Source organism: Corylus avellana, chromosome 6 (genome assembly GCF_965113065.1).
Source record: "Corylus avellana chromosome 6, dhCorAvel1.hap1.2, whole genome shotgun sequence".
Taxonomy (NCBI): domain Eukaryota; kingdom Viridiplantae; phylum Streptophyta; class Magnoliopsida; order Fagales; family Betulaceae; genus Corylus; species Corylus avellana.
In genome coordinates this window covers 5,697,918-5,716,264 of record NC_142495.1, presented here as the reverse complement: position 1 = coordinate 5,716,264, position 18,347 = coordinate 5,697,918, and the positions used below count along the sequence as shown (strand labels likewise).

Below are 18,347 nucleotides of genomic sequence, written 5' to 3'. Positions count from 1 at the left end.
TGACATATATTTGGTGTCACATAATGATTTTTTTTTTTCGGCCTATGTTAAAAAAAAATATATATATATATATATATATCATTACATGTCCTTTATTGTCATTTTTTCAACTAAAAACACTTTTTTTGTTTTGTTACCAAACATCAGTAACATCAAAAAAACACTTAAGACATGCGGTTTCTAAACATGTAAACAGTTTTTCAGTAATAGCACTTTTGACAAAAGCTCACAGGCAAAAGCTCTATATTCAAAAGCTCTATTTTTCACCGCAATCTCAAATAGGCTCTTAGTGATTACTATATTCATTTTCAGGATGACCATTTATTTTTCTCCTTACCACTTGTATGGAGTTCTTTTAGAAAGAATCCTTCTAGCCGTTACATATTCTCAAGTTTGCCCAATATAGGCCCTTGGATGAATGGATCAAATCATTTTATCCCCATCATCCCCCATTGGGATTGATCGGTCCTAACCATGGCCAGCTACATTTATTCGAACTGTTAAGTTTTGGCAAACCATGCCTGGATAAATCTCTTTCAACCTCAATTTTGATGCCGTTATAAAGTAATTTTAGGTATCCTATTTGTGTCTTACTAAAAGTAAAGTGGCCATTAAAATTATTATTGAGCTTGTAATTGATCATTATTGAATTTTGATTAAATGATGATTTTAATAGCCACATCATTCTTAGTGGGACACAAGTAGGCCATCTAGAATTACTTGCCGCTCATGTCAAAAAAAAAAAAAAAAAAAAAAATTACTCGCCGTTATAAGGGATAATTTCTCAACCTTGGTGGCCAGCTGTTACGTCTCTAATGATCTTCTTGTCCATACGATGACCCAAATATTATAATAAAGAGAGCCCCTTAGGTTCGGACCATTGCCAAAGGGGCATTTTGCAACCTCCAATCCCCTTTTGACACATCATCATTTCAAGAAAATTTCAAAAAACTAAAGTGAAAGAAAAAAAAACAGCAAATCGAAGTGAGAAAAAGACCAAAAAACCCTGCCTCCAGACCCAACCTTGGTTCTGGCAAGACCCACGCCACCTTGGGTCTCGCTGTGAACCTCCTGAAACTGTCGTGACCCACTTCAAAATCCGATTCTAATGCCTCAAAACCCGTTTCTAATACCTCAAAACTCGTTTTTTGATTTAAAATTAAAACCTAGAGGTGAAAAGTGAATCCTTTAGAGATTTTATCTCCCTAAAGGCCGAAAAAAGTTGCTCCGGCGCCCGAGAAGCACCAGAGAAGATGACTTACAGCCAGACCCATGGGTCTGGAGTGACCCGCCACCCAGCCATGAAGCTCAAAATATTGTATGTGTGGGTGTATGATATTTTTGTGGATTTATTTTGTGTTTACTTAGGTGTCAGTTTGTGAGTAGAGACCGTAAAAGTGGCATTTTAAGGCTCATTCATATTCAAGGTCTTCTCTATAATAAATAAGTGTAAGAGTCCATTAAAAAAAACATAAATAAATTTTTACACCTCTACTTTACGTGACTTTTAAAAGTATTATTGCATTAAAATTCAATAATAATTTTACAATTCAAATTAGGAATATTAGAGTAAAAATCTGAGAGTGAAAGACTGTAACGAAAGAAATCACTACAGCAAATAAGCAGAAGGTAACGACTTTTTGAAGAAATGAATATAAACGGCTTACAGAAAGAAAACGACGACGTTCCCTTCTCTACTTGCAGTTTTGTACATATAAAACTGCTCCTCTTGATTCCCTTTCTTCTTCTCTTTCTGATCAAGACCCGAACCAATGCCAGACCCAAATCCAATCGCCACCATGGATCCGACAGAGCACCTCCCACTCCCTCTCGTCCCATCGGACCCGATACCTCCCGCCCCGACCCGTTCCTCACCACCAGGATCCACCATCGACTTCATGCCCGACTTCTCAGGCTACTCATGGGTGGCCTACTCGGCCTCCTCTCTCCTTGTCATCTCCCATTTCCCCTCCCCTCTCTCCCCCGAAGAAAACCTAATCGGCCCCATCTTCCGCCAGGTGTTCGAACCCTCCGCTTCCGAGGTCGCCGCCGTCTCTTGGTCCCCGGAAACGCCCTCCACGGGCCAGCTCGCCGCCGCCGCGGAGAATTGTGTCTGGCTGTTCGAGCATGACTCTGCGAGGTCCGAAGGTATGTTCATAGTTATTTTCTGTTTGGTTTGCCGAGGGAATTGAGCAAGAAAAGTGAAAGTTTTAAGCTAACGTTGTTGGAGTACAACCAGCATTGTTGTATTGATTGTGCTTTTAGTTTCTAAAGTATGAGAATGTGATAAATCTCATTTTGGATTCACTGTAATTTATTTTTGATCTGGAAATCTTAATTCAGGTTCTTTTTGTTGGAGCCAGAGTGCAGTGCTTGTACAATCCACAAAGGTGGAGGCACTCAAATGGACGGGCAGTGGGGATGGGATAATTTCCGGTGGGATCGAGGTGGTTTTATGGAGAAACAACAACAGGTCATGGGAAATAGCTTGGAAGCTTAAAGCAGAGCGTCCTCAGACTCTTGTTTCCGCGGCATGGTCCATCGAGGGACCTTTGGCCTCTGCAGCTTATCCTAGTGAGATGCAGATTGAAGGATCAATGGCTGATGCGGCAAGCAAATGCGTGTTGGTATGTCGTAGTAGTGGAAAATCTGAGTATGTGAAATCTGAGCTGCGGCATCCTCTGCCCGTGTCAATGCTTCAATGGAGGCCGCCAACAGGAAGACAATTGATCAGAGATGCGAAACGTTCACCTAGAGATGTTCTGCTAACGTGCTGCTTAGATGGAACAGTAAGGTTGTGGTGTGAGGTGGATAGTGGAAAGATCAGAGAAATGCGCAAGGACATCAACAGTCACGAAACCGCGGGGCGTTCTTTTTGTGTGGTTGCTGTTATTGAGGTTAACCAGGCCTTAAATGGAACACTGGGCATGGATTTATATGTGTTGTGGGCGACAGAAATTGGGGGACTTCTCAGAACTGGTGATGGAGTTAACCAGGTTTTCTCGACAGAAGGATCTGAGCATGAAAAGGCAGGCAGATGTGAGTGGTTAGTCGGGTTTGGTCCAGGAAAGTTGGTACATTTTTGGGCTATCCACTGTCTTGATGACATATCCCCAATGCGGTTCCCCCGGGTTACGTTATGGAAGAGACTAGAACTGCAGGACCTCGAAGAGGGAGAACTTCGTAGGAATAGTTTTTCAAATTTTAAAGACAGATTACTTCTTAATAAATTCGTTATGTCAAGGAACCACTTGTCTGGTCCACCAATTATGTTTTCTTTGATGCACTTATTGCCTTCTGGTTCTTTAGTTTGGTCATTGTTATATACTCAAACATCAAATAATATAGAGGATTCATCACTTAATAAATCCAGGACAGATAACTATTTATCATGTTCTGCCACTGGAGTTTTGAATTTAGGTGGTCATGCTGGAAAAATCATACAAGTTGCTGTGCATCCTTATAGCTGTGAAGTTGAACTGGCTGCATCTTTGGATTCTAATGGATTGCTTCTTTTTTGGTCACTCTCCAACATTTCCAACTGCATTGTGGGTCGTGCATCGCTGATTCCAAGATGGAAACGTTTTGGAAAATTTGTAACTCAAGATTCATGTTCCAAATACACATGCTTAAGGTGGGCTCCTTCAGTATTGGATGAAGAACTGGTTCTCTTTATGGGACATGTTGGAGGAATTGATTGCTTCATAGTTCGAATTTGCCAAAATGGAGAAGAAAATATACTATGTCACTACTTATTCACCATACCTTTCACTGGTTGGGGTCCATATGACGACGGTCCCACAAATATCTTTTCAATTCCTTTGTCTTCCACTTGTAATAAAACCTTCAAGTATAATAAATTTTTGCTTTTGGGGATATGGATGAAGGGCTTCCAGGCTTTATCATGGGAAGTGACCTTGCATTCTTATGATTCATTGGTAAGCTGCTGTGAATGTAATTTTGACAATACAGATGCTGCAGCAGGGTGCATGTGGAAATTTGAAGGTGCTTTTGGTAGCAAAAGATATTGTCTTGGTGTTACTCCTTGCTCATCATATCTACCAGATCCTCACTCCCATGATCAGGTTACAAGTTTTGCTGTGGTCTGTCCAGGCAGTCCGACCCTCAAACAACAAAAGCTGGCTTCAAGCAATGATCTGTGTGGTAGTTATCCTGCATATATCATGGCCACTGGCTGCTTTGATGGTAGTTTGAAACTGTGGAGAAGTATTGCTAGTAAAATATCAACTCCTCACGTGCCATGGGAGCTTGTGGGTATGTTTATTGCACATCAAGGCCCCATTAGTGCTATATGCTTGACCGATTATGGTCAGAAGATTGCAACCGTGTGTGTGGAACATCATTCAAATACTGTCAGCACCCTTCATATATGGCATTCTGTACACCTTAAATTTGCGGGGACTTTTATGCTAGAAGATACATTATTCCTTGACAAAGATGTTGTTGCTTTAAATTGGTTAGCTTTAGGAAATGGTCAGTTATTACTTGGAGTTTGCATGCAGAATGAGTTGCAAGTATATGCACCAAGGCCTTGTGGTGGTCAGACTTTGTTGAACTTTGAAAAATCTTTGAAAATGGATACATGGGTTTGCATTGCATTTGCTCATACTTTCTGTCCCATTCATGACTTCATTTGGGGACCCAGAGCTGCAGCTGTGGTTATTTATGATAATTACTTCAGTGTATCTAGTCAGTGGTTGTTCCATGTATGTAAAAAACACAAGGCTAAGTTACATCCGAATTATACCGAGGATATTTGCCTTTATTGTGATGGTGGAACAAATGAGGACATTCTTCCTGCAGTTTTCACTGACTGTGACATTGGCATTCTCAGAGAATCATCAATTGAAGATGGTAGTGGTGAATGCAAGTCTGGGCTGCAGGTAAAGATGAATAAGAAGATTGATTACCTGTCCAGCAGTTTGTTTGTAGCAAGGGCTCAATGGAAATGCGATTCAGGTTCCAAGCTTGGTTTATGGAGCCTGCTAGAAGTAGTGGAGAGGTTTAGCGGATGTGTGCCTAGCTATCACCCTGAAGTGCTACTTATGAATATATATTCAGGTATTATGAGTTAGTAATTACTTGTTTGAAACTCTGATTTAAGTGCTATAACATTGTCAAGCCTCAGGAATTTAGAAATATTTTTGTTGGTGAGATTTGCAAAGGCAAGAATATTAAATTGATTTACAGACTTGTTGGCTGCATTTGGGAACTTGTGTCTGTCATGTGGTAAAAATATTCTAACCGTTTATTTGCTTCTTTTCCAAATATCTGAAGTACTCTTCATAGATTTCATTTGATCCTCCGTTATAGGGGAACCTAGTGACTGGTTATTCTAAACTGAAGTTATCTTTCTATGTTACCCTGCCACATTACAGCTACATATTCCGTTACAAGCAAAATAAAGTTTCTGCAAGTGTTTGGCTAGACTTTCTTGGATGTTGTTAGCATGAATATGATGGAACCCCTTAAATAAAAATTTGTTATAGTAAATAAATATATATTTTGATTGAAACAAAAGGCTAAACATGCTAAATTATTTTCATCTTGTTACATGAATGAAGGATTTTGCAGATATGGGTTTGTGAATCTCCTTCACATTAATGCTCTGTCCTGAAAGAATTTATACTGACTTACCCTCCTCTTTTCTAATCTTTCTTTCCCTTATAATATATCTGTGTTCATACCCTTTTTCAATTGCATGGTGTAAATGGACTGTCCTTATTCATGTTGGACGTGACAATTAACAAATTGTTGCTTGCAATACATTTTAGTTTGTTGAAGTTGTAGAATTTGGAACAACCTGCCATGAAAATTATAAGTATCATCTGATTTTCTTAGATTGAAGATATTTACAAGTGGTTTTGTTGTGGGTGCATTATGCTTCATGGGAGCTTCAGCATGGTAATCTACATTTTTTATTCTGCATATACATGTGTGTGTGTGTGTGCGCTCTTCCTTTTCTACTGTTTTTTAACCATCAGTTCCCTTGTCAAATTAGTTTTCGAATTTGTAGACCAAATATTTCTTCTCTAGGATGGGACTCTGCAGTTGTAGAGCTTTTCTTTCAATGTGTTAATTAAAGCATGTTATCGCTTATGCGTTTAGGCAATTGGAAACGTGCATATGCGGCTGTGAGGCATCTTGTTGAGTGTCTTACTTCTAGTTCTGCTTCTAAGATGGAAAATATCTCTGCCAAGTCTAGCCACATTATCCCACAAATCCTTTTGTCAAATTATTTTGATGGAATTCTCTTGAAAAATTCAACTGATAAAGGATTTCAATGGAGTGGAGATTTGACCGAAACATCGTCACAGTTTCAGAGCAGCATGAATTCTGAGCCCATTGCTTCCAATGAAATGTTCCCTTCCTCTTCCACAAAATCTGAACTTAGTGGGTTTGTTGAGCCTCTTGAGAAGTTGTATCAATTAGCAGCTTTAACCAACATGGAGAAGACGCAAATTCTTGCAATTATAGATCTTCTTGGGGAAGTTAGTATTCCACACATTTCTACCTATGAAAGTCTTGATGAACCTGGGCGAAGGTAATTCTGAATCTGAATCAGATGAATTTCTTTGTTTACATGGTGCTTTACACGATCTTTTGTGATACCCTTTTTGCAAGATTTACTTACCATAAGATTTTATGTTTTCACAGAGTCTATTTTTAAAATGACAATTGTTGAGAGAATGTAAAACCCATTTATTAATAATCATTGACTATTGAAGATAATGCATTCCCAATCTCACGTGGCTACAAAGCCTAAAAGTAAACTAAGAGCTGTGTTCTTAAAGAAAAATAAAATTATGTTAGAAAATTTAAAGTATGTAGCGATTATTAGCTTACATGTGAAATTTCTAATTTGTTGTTGTTGTTGTTGCTGTTACATGAATTTTGACCCTCAAAAACCATGATGTGCCACTCTAACATGGTGGGTGGTTCAATGCCCGTTGTTGACTTTTCTAGGTTGTAGAAGGCATGTGATGGATTTTACAAATCCATGAACTTGGAGTCGTTTATGAGGGAAAAAAAAAAGGTTCTGCGAAATGTAGAAGTCCTTTAACGGTTGACAATAAGAGATATGTGAATTAAATGTTTTTTTGTTTGAATTAAGATACTAATATTTAGTTATGACTTTTTACACTGGTGCCTCTATTAGTTAATATCATCTAATAGTGGAGTATTGAAATATCTTTCTTTGCTCTAAATTTTGTGCATGTAGAATGTGTGGTTGATTGCTGACTTTATTTTCCATATTTGTCTTTCTTAAAGTAACACCAGCTTTGTGTTCAATTTTTATTCATGGAATTGTAGTCTTTTAATGGTTTTAATGTCAATCTCGTTCTCTTTTCCCCCTTCAGGTTTTGGGTGGCATTGAGGTTTCAGCAGTTACATTTTTCCCGAAGGTTTGGTAGATCAGCATCAATAAATGAGTTGGTTGTTGACTCCAGGTTGATTGTATGGGCCTACCACTCTGATTGTCAGGAAAATCTATATGGTGCTGTTTTACCTAATGAACCGTCTTGGCAAGAAATGCGGGCTATGGGAGTTGGATTTTGGTTTACTAATACAACACAATTGCGTGCACGGGTAATATTTTGAGCTATTATTATTCTTGGTCTATACACTATATTGGGAAAATTACTTGATCATTGAATAAAATAACAGAAAAGGATTCGATCCTTTTTACCAGAGTGTTATTTTGTGCATAATGTCTATGATATTTTTGACACCAAAGGCACTAGGTAACCCCACCTTCATTGTTAACGCCTCAGCTGATAGAAGTAGAACCTTCTATGTTATACTCTTGGAAAGTAGTGTGAACGAGTTGAATTAAACTGAGTTGTTTAGTTAGATGGATATATTATTGCCAAAGGAGTCTTACATCCTTCTTGTAGACTAGTTTGGTTTTCTGAGCAAGTATATTTCACGTGGCTGACAATTTCTGATTCTATCTGTTCAGTTGTTTAAGGAGAGAAGTTTATTTCATGTAAGTTATGAGCTGATGTCTACAAGGTGATTGTTAATTGTTCTCTTACCATCCTGCAATAATGTTGTATCTTTTTTCTTTTTTCTTTTTTTTTTCTTAAGCCAATATGACAGAAAATACGTCATTTCTTTTTATTTATGATCTTTGATTGTTAAATATATGGTACTGTCCTCCCCTCTCTTTTAGCCACAGGTCTTTATGAACAGTTGTGGTGACACCTATCTCTCTAGACAATGTAGTGAGCAGAGTTCTAGTCTGTATCTTTACTCTTTAAAAAGTTTTAACACTTGTTTTTCCACTGTAGATGGAGAAACTGGCAAGATTACAATATCTGAAGAACAAAGATCCTAAGGATTGTGCACTGTTATATATAGCATTGAATAGGCTTCAAGTATTGGCTGCCCTTTTCAAAGTCAGCAAGAATGAGAAGGATAAGCCGTTGGTGGGTTTTCTTGCACGTAATTTTCAGGTATTCTCTAAGTGATACGGTGTTAACTCATTAATTTATTTTGTTGGGAATTAACAGCTCACTACCATGAGTTTTGAGCCTCTATTAAATCACATCTCTCTTGGTTCCCAATTTTACAATCAGTTCCATGAGTTTCAGCCGTTTTTCCTATAGGTGCTTCCGTTAATTTTCTAGCAAAAGCTTGTAAAATCTCTCTATTATACTCCTAAAAAATACCCAAAAGAAAAAAGAAGAAAAAGGATTGAATAAAAGAAAATGCCAAAGCAGTTGGCTGAACTATCCTCTCATCAACCACCCCCTCACCTTGAGAGGGTGGTCGGACCATTGAATTGGAGCCTTGGAGGGATGCTTGGACCACCCTCAAAAGCTGGCAAGGGGATGGACAGACCACTCCCATTGTTTTTTTATTTTTTAGAATTTTTCTTTTTCTTTTAATTTTTTTTTTTATTTTTTTTTTAAAAAATAGGGGTGTAATGGAGATTTTACACGGTTTCTGTTCGGATATTAATGGAAAATATAACGGGATAATCTATTTGATTAATGGACCTGATTACAAACATTGAGAACCAAGTGAATGATTTGATATGGGCAAAATTCAAGGTACTTATCTTTTAATTTCGCAACTTTGCTTAGAATCTGGAGAAAACAATTACAGAAGCACTTTTTCCACAATCTTTCTTGGAAGAGGTTGATTCCTTAAACCTTCCACCCCTTTCTCCTATTCCTTAATTCGTATCATTGTGTGACAATTTTGATGAACTATGATGCTTATCAAATTTTGATGAACTATGATCTGAATTATTTATGCATAATTACTACTACAGGAAGAGAAAAATAAGGCAGCTGCTTTGAAGAATGCTTATGTTTTAATGGGCAGACATCAGCTAGAGCTGGCCATTGCTTTCTTTCTTCTTGGAGGTGATACTTATTCTGCCCTCAGTGTTTGTGCAAAGAACCTTGGAGATGAACAGCTTGCACTAGTAATTTCTCTGCTTGTTGAGGGGCGTGGTGGACCATTACAGCATTATCTAATAACAAAGTATTTGCTTCCATCCACCATTGAGAAAGGCGACTACTGGCTAGCAAGCCTTATGGAGGTTTGAGGGATATTAATACTTTTAACTTATTTTTTACAAAAGGACATTCTTGTAAATAGCTGCATGTATGAGATCCCCCTGGTTTTGATGATGTCATAACTTGGACCTGTCCTTGATCTGCAGTGGGAACTGGGGAATCACTTGCAATCATTTTTGAGCATCCTTGGTTTCCAGGTTGATCCTGCGACTGAAAAATCTGCACTTTCGTCCAAAAATGTTGCTTTTTTGGAGCCAAATATTGGTCTTTGTTGCCAAACACTAGCCAACAAAAGTAGCATGAGAAATGCCGTAGGGGAGCAAAATACTGCAGTTCTGGGTAGGTGGGCAACTGTGATGACGGCTACTGCTTTAAAACGATGTGGGCTTCCTGTAAGTTTATTTTACAGTTCATGCTATTGTAATATGGGTTTATATATGCTGAATGAATATTTATTGTTTCAATTGTGTTTTATTTAATAATTTTTCTTCAGATCTAGGCATATTTTACAATGTTTTACTTGAACTTATGCGTGGATTCTCTCACTTGTGCTGTGTGACTCTGAATCTACATCAGTCAATCAAAGGTTGACATACGAAAAAGCTGTTGTATAGTTTCTGACTCATGCTATTTATGATGTCCTTTATATGTACTATGCACATATAGTAATTATATGTTTAATCACATGTTATATTGTACACTCAAGATGTTTTACTTTGATGATTCTGTCCATAATGGTGGAAAGTGATACCTACTTTTATAGAATGGAAAGTGTGAGAATGGCTCTCTATCCTCACAAATAGAAGAGCTTTTGGAGTTAAGTTTTCCTTTTAGAACCTCTATCTAATTAGCTACTACCTCAAACCTAAGCTCCAAACTTTTAAATTCTTATGATATAGCTTATATTTTGTTTTATTGGTGACTAGACCAGCCTCAGGCTCTTTCTATGTTTGTTATCGTGTTTCTGATACAAAACTTTAACTGATACTTATCACATTAATTGTAGCTCGAGGCTTTGGAGTGCCTTTCATCATCCCTGGGCATTCTTGGGAGTACAGATGAAGATAGCTGGTCAGATGATGCTGGACATTTTGAAATTCTACATAGGATTCTAAAGCCTTCTCAACGATATTCCTCTAACTGGCTTTCTGGGGATGTAGCTTTTCATCTGGAGTACCATGATAAATTGGATTTGGCATTTCCGTACTTCTCAAAATTGATGAGAGAGCATCCAAGTTGGCCAGACACCATTGTAGGATCTGTTGGAGCTTGTACTTGCTCAAAGGAAAATAACATTCATGAATACAAGAAATTACTCGAAAACTTTCGGCATAAGTTATGTATAGGGCTCTCGCAGTTTGAGCAGAGGTTTTCCTTGGTTCCTGCCTGTCTGATTAGCATGGTATGTAGTTTGTAGAATATATGTGTTAACTTCTCAATAAAACTTCTGACAGATGCTTCCCATCTACTGATTTTTTTTTCTTAATCCCTTTCAACAGGTATTAACCGCACTACGCAATCATGGGTTCTTATTTATCGGATATGATATGTTGCATGGTTGTACTTCTCAAGTTCAGTCACAAAATGAGAGTAATACAGTTGATGGTTTCTTCTTAGGCCCTCCTCTGCATGAGCCACTTTTGAGGGCTACCAAAGAAATTTCCCTTTTATTTTCACGGTTTATTGCTGCCTGCAGTATAACTTGCTCTCGGCCGAAGTCATGTTACATTGAGAATGACATGTCTGCTGAAAGTAGTAGATCTAAGCAGTTAGATGCTTTGGGGTACTTCTTTGAAGGTCTTTTACCGTCATTGTGGAATTTAAGAGCTACTTTGAGAATTATTTGTGACTTAGTCGCTGAAGATCTCATCATGAAACTCCTTATTGTTCTTGATTTATTTGAGTTTTATGTACATTTTGCATCTGCTTTGCTTCAAAAAAACTCAAGAGTTCTCCTTCTGATGGTACAACCCCTCTTGATCACTCATACCAATGGGCATACTCCGTATGAAGTTGATATAATGGATTTGAAGAAACTCCTTCCCCAGATTGCAGAGTTGGTGGCTCAAAATCTTTCAATAGATGACAAAGGAGAGGGTTTTCAGGCTTCAAATAATGTGCAAAATAAACAAGGTGGAGATGTAATCCATTCAATACCAGAAGATGAAAGATGGCAAATTATTGGCACTTGTTTGTGGCAACACATGTCCAGATTCATGAAACAGAAGTTAGATTTGGTGTCTGATAAGTTTGAAGATGAACATTTCCCAGGTGTTTCCCTCGGAACTCTCTCTTCCACGGCATCTAGATCCACAAATTTGGAATCTGATGGCAACAGTGTAACTCAGGAGATCAGGCTGGTCTCATTGAGCTTGGCAAAGTTACTGAAGACCACAGTTACACATCTTTCTTCTTATCATGTAAAACAACTTGCATCATTTCTATGGCAGAAAGTAGAGAATGGATTGCAGGTAGTGACTCTTCTGTGGTTAAAAGAATCTAGTCAGCCCCATCCTGGAGCCCCTTATCGGGGTGCTGTAAATATTGACGATGTGAAAAACAAAGACGAATCTTCAATTTCTGAAATACTTTGGGATATCTGTGCTGATTCTAAGATAATATCTGAAGGCTTTGCAAATGGAGAAGTAAATTTGTCACATTTTTTCGATCACAAACCCTGTAAAGCATGGAGTGATAAATATATTGGTCTGGGAGTACATGAAACAGAGGAATCTTATACATATGACACCATGCACAATGGTAGTTTTGCCACTAGTGAAGCTGGATCACCTGCTAGAAGTCTGTTTCGAAATGGACCCGCTTTTCTAAGTTCCTGGCGGAAAGACACAACATATACAAAGGAGATTTCAACTTTCCAACAGCCTAAAGAAATATATAAGAGAAATGGGGAGCTTTTGGAGGTGATATTTCTTTTTTCACAATTTATTTATTTTATTTTATTCTGTCTTTCATCTGGAGATGGCATCTAGTTCCGAAGATCAACATATTTCATAGCTCTCATATTGCATTTTACAGTAACTAAACCTTATTTCTATTTATCAAAAAAAAAAAAAAAAAAAAGGTAACTAAACCTTATTTCTTGAGCAGGCTTTGTGTATCAACTCTATTGATCAAAGGCAAGCTGCACTTGCTAGCAATCGAAAGGTTAGTCTCTGCACACAAACTCTAGCTTATGTTTGGAAGCATTTCATTTGGCAGGCGTTTGGTGAAAACTCTTTTTGTTGTTTGTAGATTGCTCCATTGTGTCTTTGTATAATATTTAGGTTCCAAGCCGAGGTTATATTTTCAAGTTTTCAGACTGTCTCTGACCGTTTAGTTATGTCTGTTATACATATTTTTACATTCTGCGGACACTTTCAGTTGGTTATATTATTTTTGTTGAACATGACAAGCCTAGTTATGGATGTAGCTTGCGGTGTCTGGCTTGCCAATTGACCAATACATGTTTCTACAAAAAAAAAAAGGGGGAGGTTGAAACCTTGCTTCTTTGGGGAAATAATCATATTTGAATTTATGACTTGTTTGAACTTTTTGGAATAGAATGTAAATGAATTCTCACAATCTGCTACCTCTTATTGTCTATATCTTTGTAAAATTCACTTTTTGGAAAAAGAATATTGTATGTACAGCTTGGATGGGTCAATCAAGCTGGTTTTTCCAATGCTACATAGTAAATGCTATTATAGTCTTTCTCATAATCCGGTTTCCTTTCATAAATTCTTTATTCTTCTTCCTTTATTTTCCCCCTAATTTATTTATTAGCTGCCATCCCGCTATCATCTTTGAACTTGATCTTGTTATTTTAGTTTACTACTCTCTTGTTCTAATAATCAGCTTAATGCTGTGCATGAATGTCTTAATTACATTGACATGCGCATAATAGTGTTGCAAAATTTTCAAGGAAAGAAAAAACTTTTAAAAGTAATACCTAGAGAGGTTTTTTTTTTCCTTTTCAAAATGTTAATGAATTGTATTTCATTCTGAGTTATAAAAATTACCAATTTCATCAAAAGCAGGAGGCTGGGGCAGTGTTTGTCTGCTTGATTTATGCTGCATGACAGCTCACAGAAAACTACATTAGTTTTTTGCCCCTTGATTATATTTTAGCATTTACATATATCTTATATCCAACATAGAATTTTATGCATAAGCAAGTACTTATTAAATTCAATCTGAATCAGGGCATACTATTCTTTAATTGGGAAGATGGGATGTCTTTCAGTGATCAGTCAGACTATATCTGGTCAGAAGCTGATTGGCCACAGAATGGGTGGGCTGGTTCTGAGTCGACCCCAGTTCCAACATGTGTATCTCCTGGTGTTGGTCTGGGGAGCAAAAAACAGTTACACCTTGGGTTGGGTGGAGCAACTGTTGGTGTGGGCTCTTTGGCAAGGCCCGGCAGGGACTTGACAGGTGATGGAGCATTTGGGATTCCAGGTTATGCTGGTATTGGTGCCTCTGGCTTAGGTTGGGAGATTCAACAGGACTTTGAGGAGTTTGTTGATCCACCGCCTACCATTGAGAATATAAGCACAAGAGCTTTCTCAAGTCACCCCTCTAGGCCTTTCTTCTTGGTGGGTTCTAGTAATACACACATTTACTTATGGAAGGTAAGAAACTTCTATAATATAGTAATATTTGCAATTTTTATCTGGAAATGCATTATTTTGCAGTCTGTTCTACTCCATTATTCTGTTGTGGCTTCTATTCTCCAAGAAATTGCTACCAAAAAGCCAGAGGAAGCTGTAAAAGTCTGAAAGAACAAAAACACATTGTAAATTTGTATTGACATTAAATGTTTGAATATTGATCTAAAATGAAGTTTGTGAATTGTTTATAGCTCATTATCACTTTTAGGGCATAAGGATAAGGCTGATTTGGATTGTAATAACTGCAGTTCGGTAAAGATAAAGCTACTGCAACTTATGGAGTTTTGCCTGCTGCAAACGTACCCCCACCATATGCTCTTGCATCGATATCAGCTTTGCAGTTTGACTACTGTGGACAAAGATTTGCTACTGCTGCCGTAGACGGAACTGTAAGCACATGGCAGCTGGAGGTAGGAGGAAGGAGTAACATTCGGCCTACAGAATCATCTCTCTGCTTCAACAGCCATGCATCGTATGTTTTATATTCCTGTTGGTTTTAGGAGGCAGTTCCAGTCACCCTTCTTTTCATGTTAGCCATGTTTGGGAAGTAAATAGAAGATTTAGGAATTTGTTTGAGCATTATTTTGACTTGGTCAAGAATAATAACTTCAGCCCTCTGGATCTAAGGGAAGTAATTTCCTCAATGTTGCGGTAGAAGTTCTTTACCTATAGTGTCGCGGTTTCCCCCCATTTGTCTCATTGCATTGATTTTTCAGTGGTAGCAAAACCTGGGAATAATCGAAGAAAGTATTTGTCTAACAATTGATTGTCTATCACTATTATATTTCCTGCTTACTTGGTATTTCTAATTATCACAATTAACCATTCACTTGGTATTGGTTTGATTTGGTCTAGTTCCGGCTAACTTTTCTATTTGTTGAGATGTTACATGTGTTTTTTTGTGCTTTTCAATGGTACTAAATCTGCGAATGACATTTGCAGGGATGTTGCTTATATTTCCAGTGGATCAATCATTGCTGCTGCTGGGAATAGCTCCAACGGTGTTAATGTTGTTATATGGGATACATTGGCTCCACCTTCAACCTCTCGAGCTTCCATTATTTGTCATGAAGGTTTTCCTTTAAGTTTGAAACTGCATTTTGGATACCCGTCACTATTTTGTGTACCTAATTTTATGGATTTTTGACATATAAAATAGGAAAATGCATACCAAACTCATTAAGTGACTATGCTCATGCAATGCAGACTTTTACATTGAGGCTGTTGAAATTTTTTCCTTCACAATTAGGTGATTTTGTTGGCGGTGACATAATCGTTGCAAAAAAATATGAACACAAGAAAATATTCCAACAGTGAGTTAGTGCGGGTTATGATGACAGCTATTTTTTTTTTCTAAGTGACAACTAACTATGATTATTGTAAAGTGAATATTGAATTTACTTTATTTAGGAAATTAGACTTGGAAGTTGGAATACTCTCTCTCTCATCTTCTTCTTTTTTCCCTTTTCATTTTACTATCAAATACAATTGCATTTATCCTGTATATAATAGATAGTCAAGGAATTGCATATATTGTTGGCAGCATCATTGGTGGATGTTTGAAGATAGTCAAGGAATTGGTACTTTAAACAACACCCCCCCTCAAAAAAAAACTCTTATAGGTGCTCTTTCCATATTTATTGTATTTGTAGACTATTTTAGCTGTGGTGAAATTAGTTAAAACATGCATTAAGTCTGTAATTTTCTCACATCTACTGTGTTGCCAACCACTCCCTATTCTTGTGAAGGTGGCGCCCGCTCCCTTTCTGTGTTTGATAATGACATGGGAAGTGGTTCTGTTTCTCCTCTTATTGTGACTGGCGGTAAAGGTGGTGATGTTGGACTCCATGACTTCCGGTACATTGCTACTGGTAGGACTAAAAGGCACAGGCACACTGATAATAGTGAACAAAGCATTAGCCTGTCTTCAAGTTCTGACGTGCAGACAGGGGTTGCTAAGAATGTCGGAGACCAGAATCGAAATGGGATGCTTTGGTATATACCGAAGGCTCACTTAGGTACAGACATTTTGTTTTTTTTATGTGATTTGCTATGCATGATAATTTGGTCTAATTTTTTTAATCAAATGGTCTGAAGGGAGTATCACCAAAATATCTACCATCCCAAATACTAGTCTGTTCTTAACGGGAAGCAAAGATGGAGATGTTAAACTTTGGGATGCCAAAAGAGCCCGGTTAGTACATCACTGGTCGAAATTACATGAAAGACATACCTTTTTGCAACCCAGTTCTCGAAGCTTTGGTGGAGTTGTTCGGGTACTCTTTCACTCTTGCACTCATGTTAAACTTTAGGATTAAATCTGAATTTGTTAACATAACATAGAATCTGGTTTTGTTTTGGAACGAAATTTCTTTTAGTTGTATGCCCGTTCTAAAGCAAAATACATTCATTTTTGAACAGGCTGCTGTTACAGATATACAAGTTTTTTCTCACGGTTTTCTTACATGCGGTGGAGATGGCATTGTAAAGATGGTAGAGCTCAGATAGTAGCAATCACTGTGAGACACGTCACTTACAAACTGTTGATGGAGAACCATTTTTGCACAAGGAAAGGTTGGTGCAATTTTCCACGTTGCTCATTCTGCTGCTTATTATTAGCAATTTATCATACATCTACAATTCAATTTTGAAAAGAGTTGCTATGAGAGCCTCAAATGCACCCGACCTTTCGTGAAGTTCCTTCCATCAGGAAGTGGAGAACTTGTGCCCTTTCTGGCAAACCAACCTTTCCATGTCTCTCAGCTCAATGTTTTTGCCTGGATAGAAAGCAGAGGACATAGTAATTCATGCAGCCCCTTCTGGATCCAACAAAAATATCTTTCCTGTTCAATGACCAATCTGAATGGAATAAATATTCAATCGACTGTGATAAGGAAAGATAACCAATCAGGTTGCTTGGCTGGAATGAAGGCTTTTTGTCGCGTATATACTGCTTCTATGATTCTTCGTGTTGTGGTCACCGAGCTAACAAGCATGAACAGAAGTTCCAATTTTTGTATACAATTTTTGCTTGCATAGGTAGGTGTGAAGAAACATAAAAAGGTTGTTTCTTCTGCATGTGGTCCAAATTTGTTGGATTCTTTAATCAGTTGATTGAATGTACATTTGTAATTGCCTCAAAAGGCAGTTGTTTAATGATTATTCCTTTCTCCTCTCTCTTTAATGCCACTTACTAATTATTGGTAATCGTAGTTGCCAAAATAAAATCTAGAGATTTTTTCTGTTTTCTTTGAGGGTCAAAAGTTCACTCATTTAAGCATCCAAATGGATGGTTAAATGGGTTTGAGTTGAGCCATCTAATTTCAGCATGGATCTTTTATTACTTTTAACAGGATGTAGCCTTGATTAGTGTTAGCACTCGCATAATTGAACGAGTGATGGGTGTGATATGGGTACTGAAAGAGGAAATTATGTAAGAAAAATCAATTATTTAAATGATTTTTAGGATTCTAGGTCTATCAATCAAACGATAAATATTTGAAATAAGTATACTTCTCATCTTGTCTAAACGAAATACGACAAGGATTTTGTCAAATAGCCCATAGCCACAAGCCCCCACAATCTCCACGCGTCAACCCGTTCCATGGTGGCGTCAGTTTTTTGGAGATACGTGGCGGCGCCTTTGCTTCCTTCGTCTAAAACCGTTTCTCAAAACAATTTGTCAAAAAAGCTAAATCAAATCAAATCAAACCCCAAATTTTTGGGACCAATTAGCTACAGCCAAACTTAGCCTTCCTAGTCACCATAGCAGGACAGACATTCTGTGGGTATCAATCCCACTTGCACTTAAAAGGATAGAGAAATATAGGTGGTGTTTGATAAATGGTTTGGCCTATAGACACTGTAGTAGATGTAGATTGATGTGAAAAAAAAAAAAAAAAAAAAAAAAAAAAAAAAAGTAAGAATGTTTTATATAAAAAAGTAAAAAAAATTGTATGAAAAAGTGAAAAAGTTTTGTTTTATAGTGATTTTTTTATTTGAATAATAATAAAAAATAAATGATGTGATATAAAAAGTGAAAAAGTTAAAATATTTTGATGTTAATTTTTTTAGAAAATTGTGATGAACAGTGTTTAAGCCAACTCCAACCCCTTGGAATGTG

At 37.4% G+C, this 18,347-nt stretch overlaps 1 protein-coding gene across 2 annotated transcripts; it reads left to right on the top strand.

The window, feature by feature from the left end:
* The first annotated feature begins 1,764 nt into the window (after positions 1-1,764).
* LOC132186191 (transducin family protein / WD-40 repeat family protein) lies at positions 1,765-17,408 on the top strand. 2 transcript variants are annotated; one of them, XM_059600040.2, is made up of 16 exons: positions 1,765-2,148; positions 2,344-5,082; positions 6,130-6,565; positions 7,383-7,611; positions 8,316-8,480; positions 9,305-9,577; positions 9,701-9,946; positions 10,561-10,956; positions 11,054-12,475; positions 12,663-12,719; positions 13,757-14,185; positions 14,473-14,696; positions 15,167-15,297; positions 15,973-16,242; positions 16,322-16,500; positions 16,646-17,408. In XM_059600040.2, the coding sequence occupies exons 1-16, from the start codon at positions 1,773-1,775 to the stop codon at positions 16,730-16,732; spliced, it is 7,659 nt and encodes a 2,552-aa protein (XP_059456023.2). In that variant the 5' UTR covers positions 1,765-1,772; the 3' UTR covers positions 16,733-17,408. The 2 variants fall into 2 exon arrangements, with proteins under 2 accessions (XP_059456023.2, XP_059456024.2); XM_059600041.2 differs by having other exon boundaries at positions 2,038-2,148; positions 2,364-5,082.
* The last annotated feature ends 939 nt before the right edge of the window (positions 17,409-18,347 follow it).

Bases quoted from the DNA above. Each gene is read 5' to 3' on its own strand.
- LOC132186191 (XM_059600040.2), top strand. From the start codon at position 1,773: ATGCCAGACCCAAATCCAATCGCCACCATGGATCCGACAGAGCACCTC. The intron at 2,149-2,343 runs GTATGTTCATAG...ATCTTAATTCAG, and splicing joins TGACTCTGCGAGGTCCGAAG to GTTCTTTTTGTTGGAGCCAG. The intron at 16,501-16,645 runs GTACTCTTTCAC...ATTTTTGAACAG, and splicing joins GCTTTGGTGGAGTTGTTCGG to GCTGCTGTTACAGATATACA.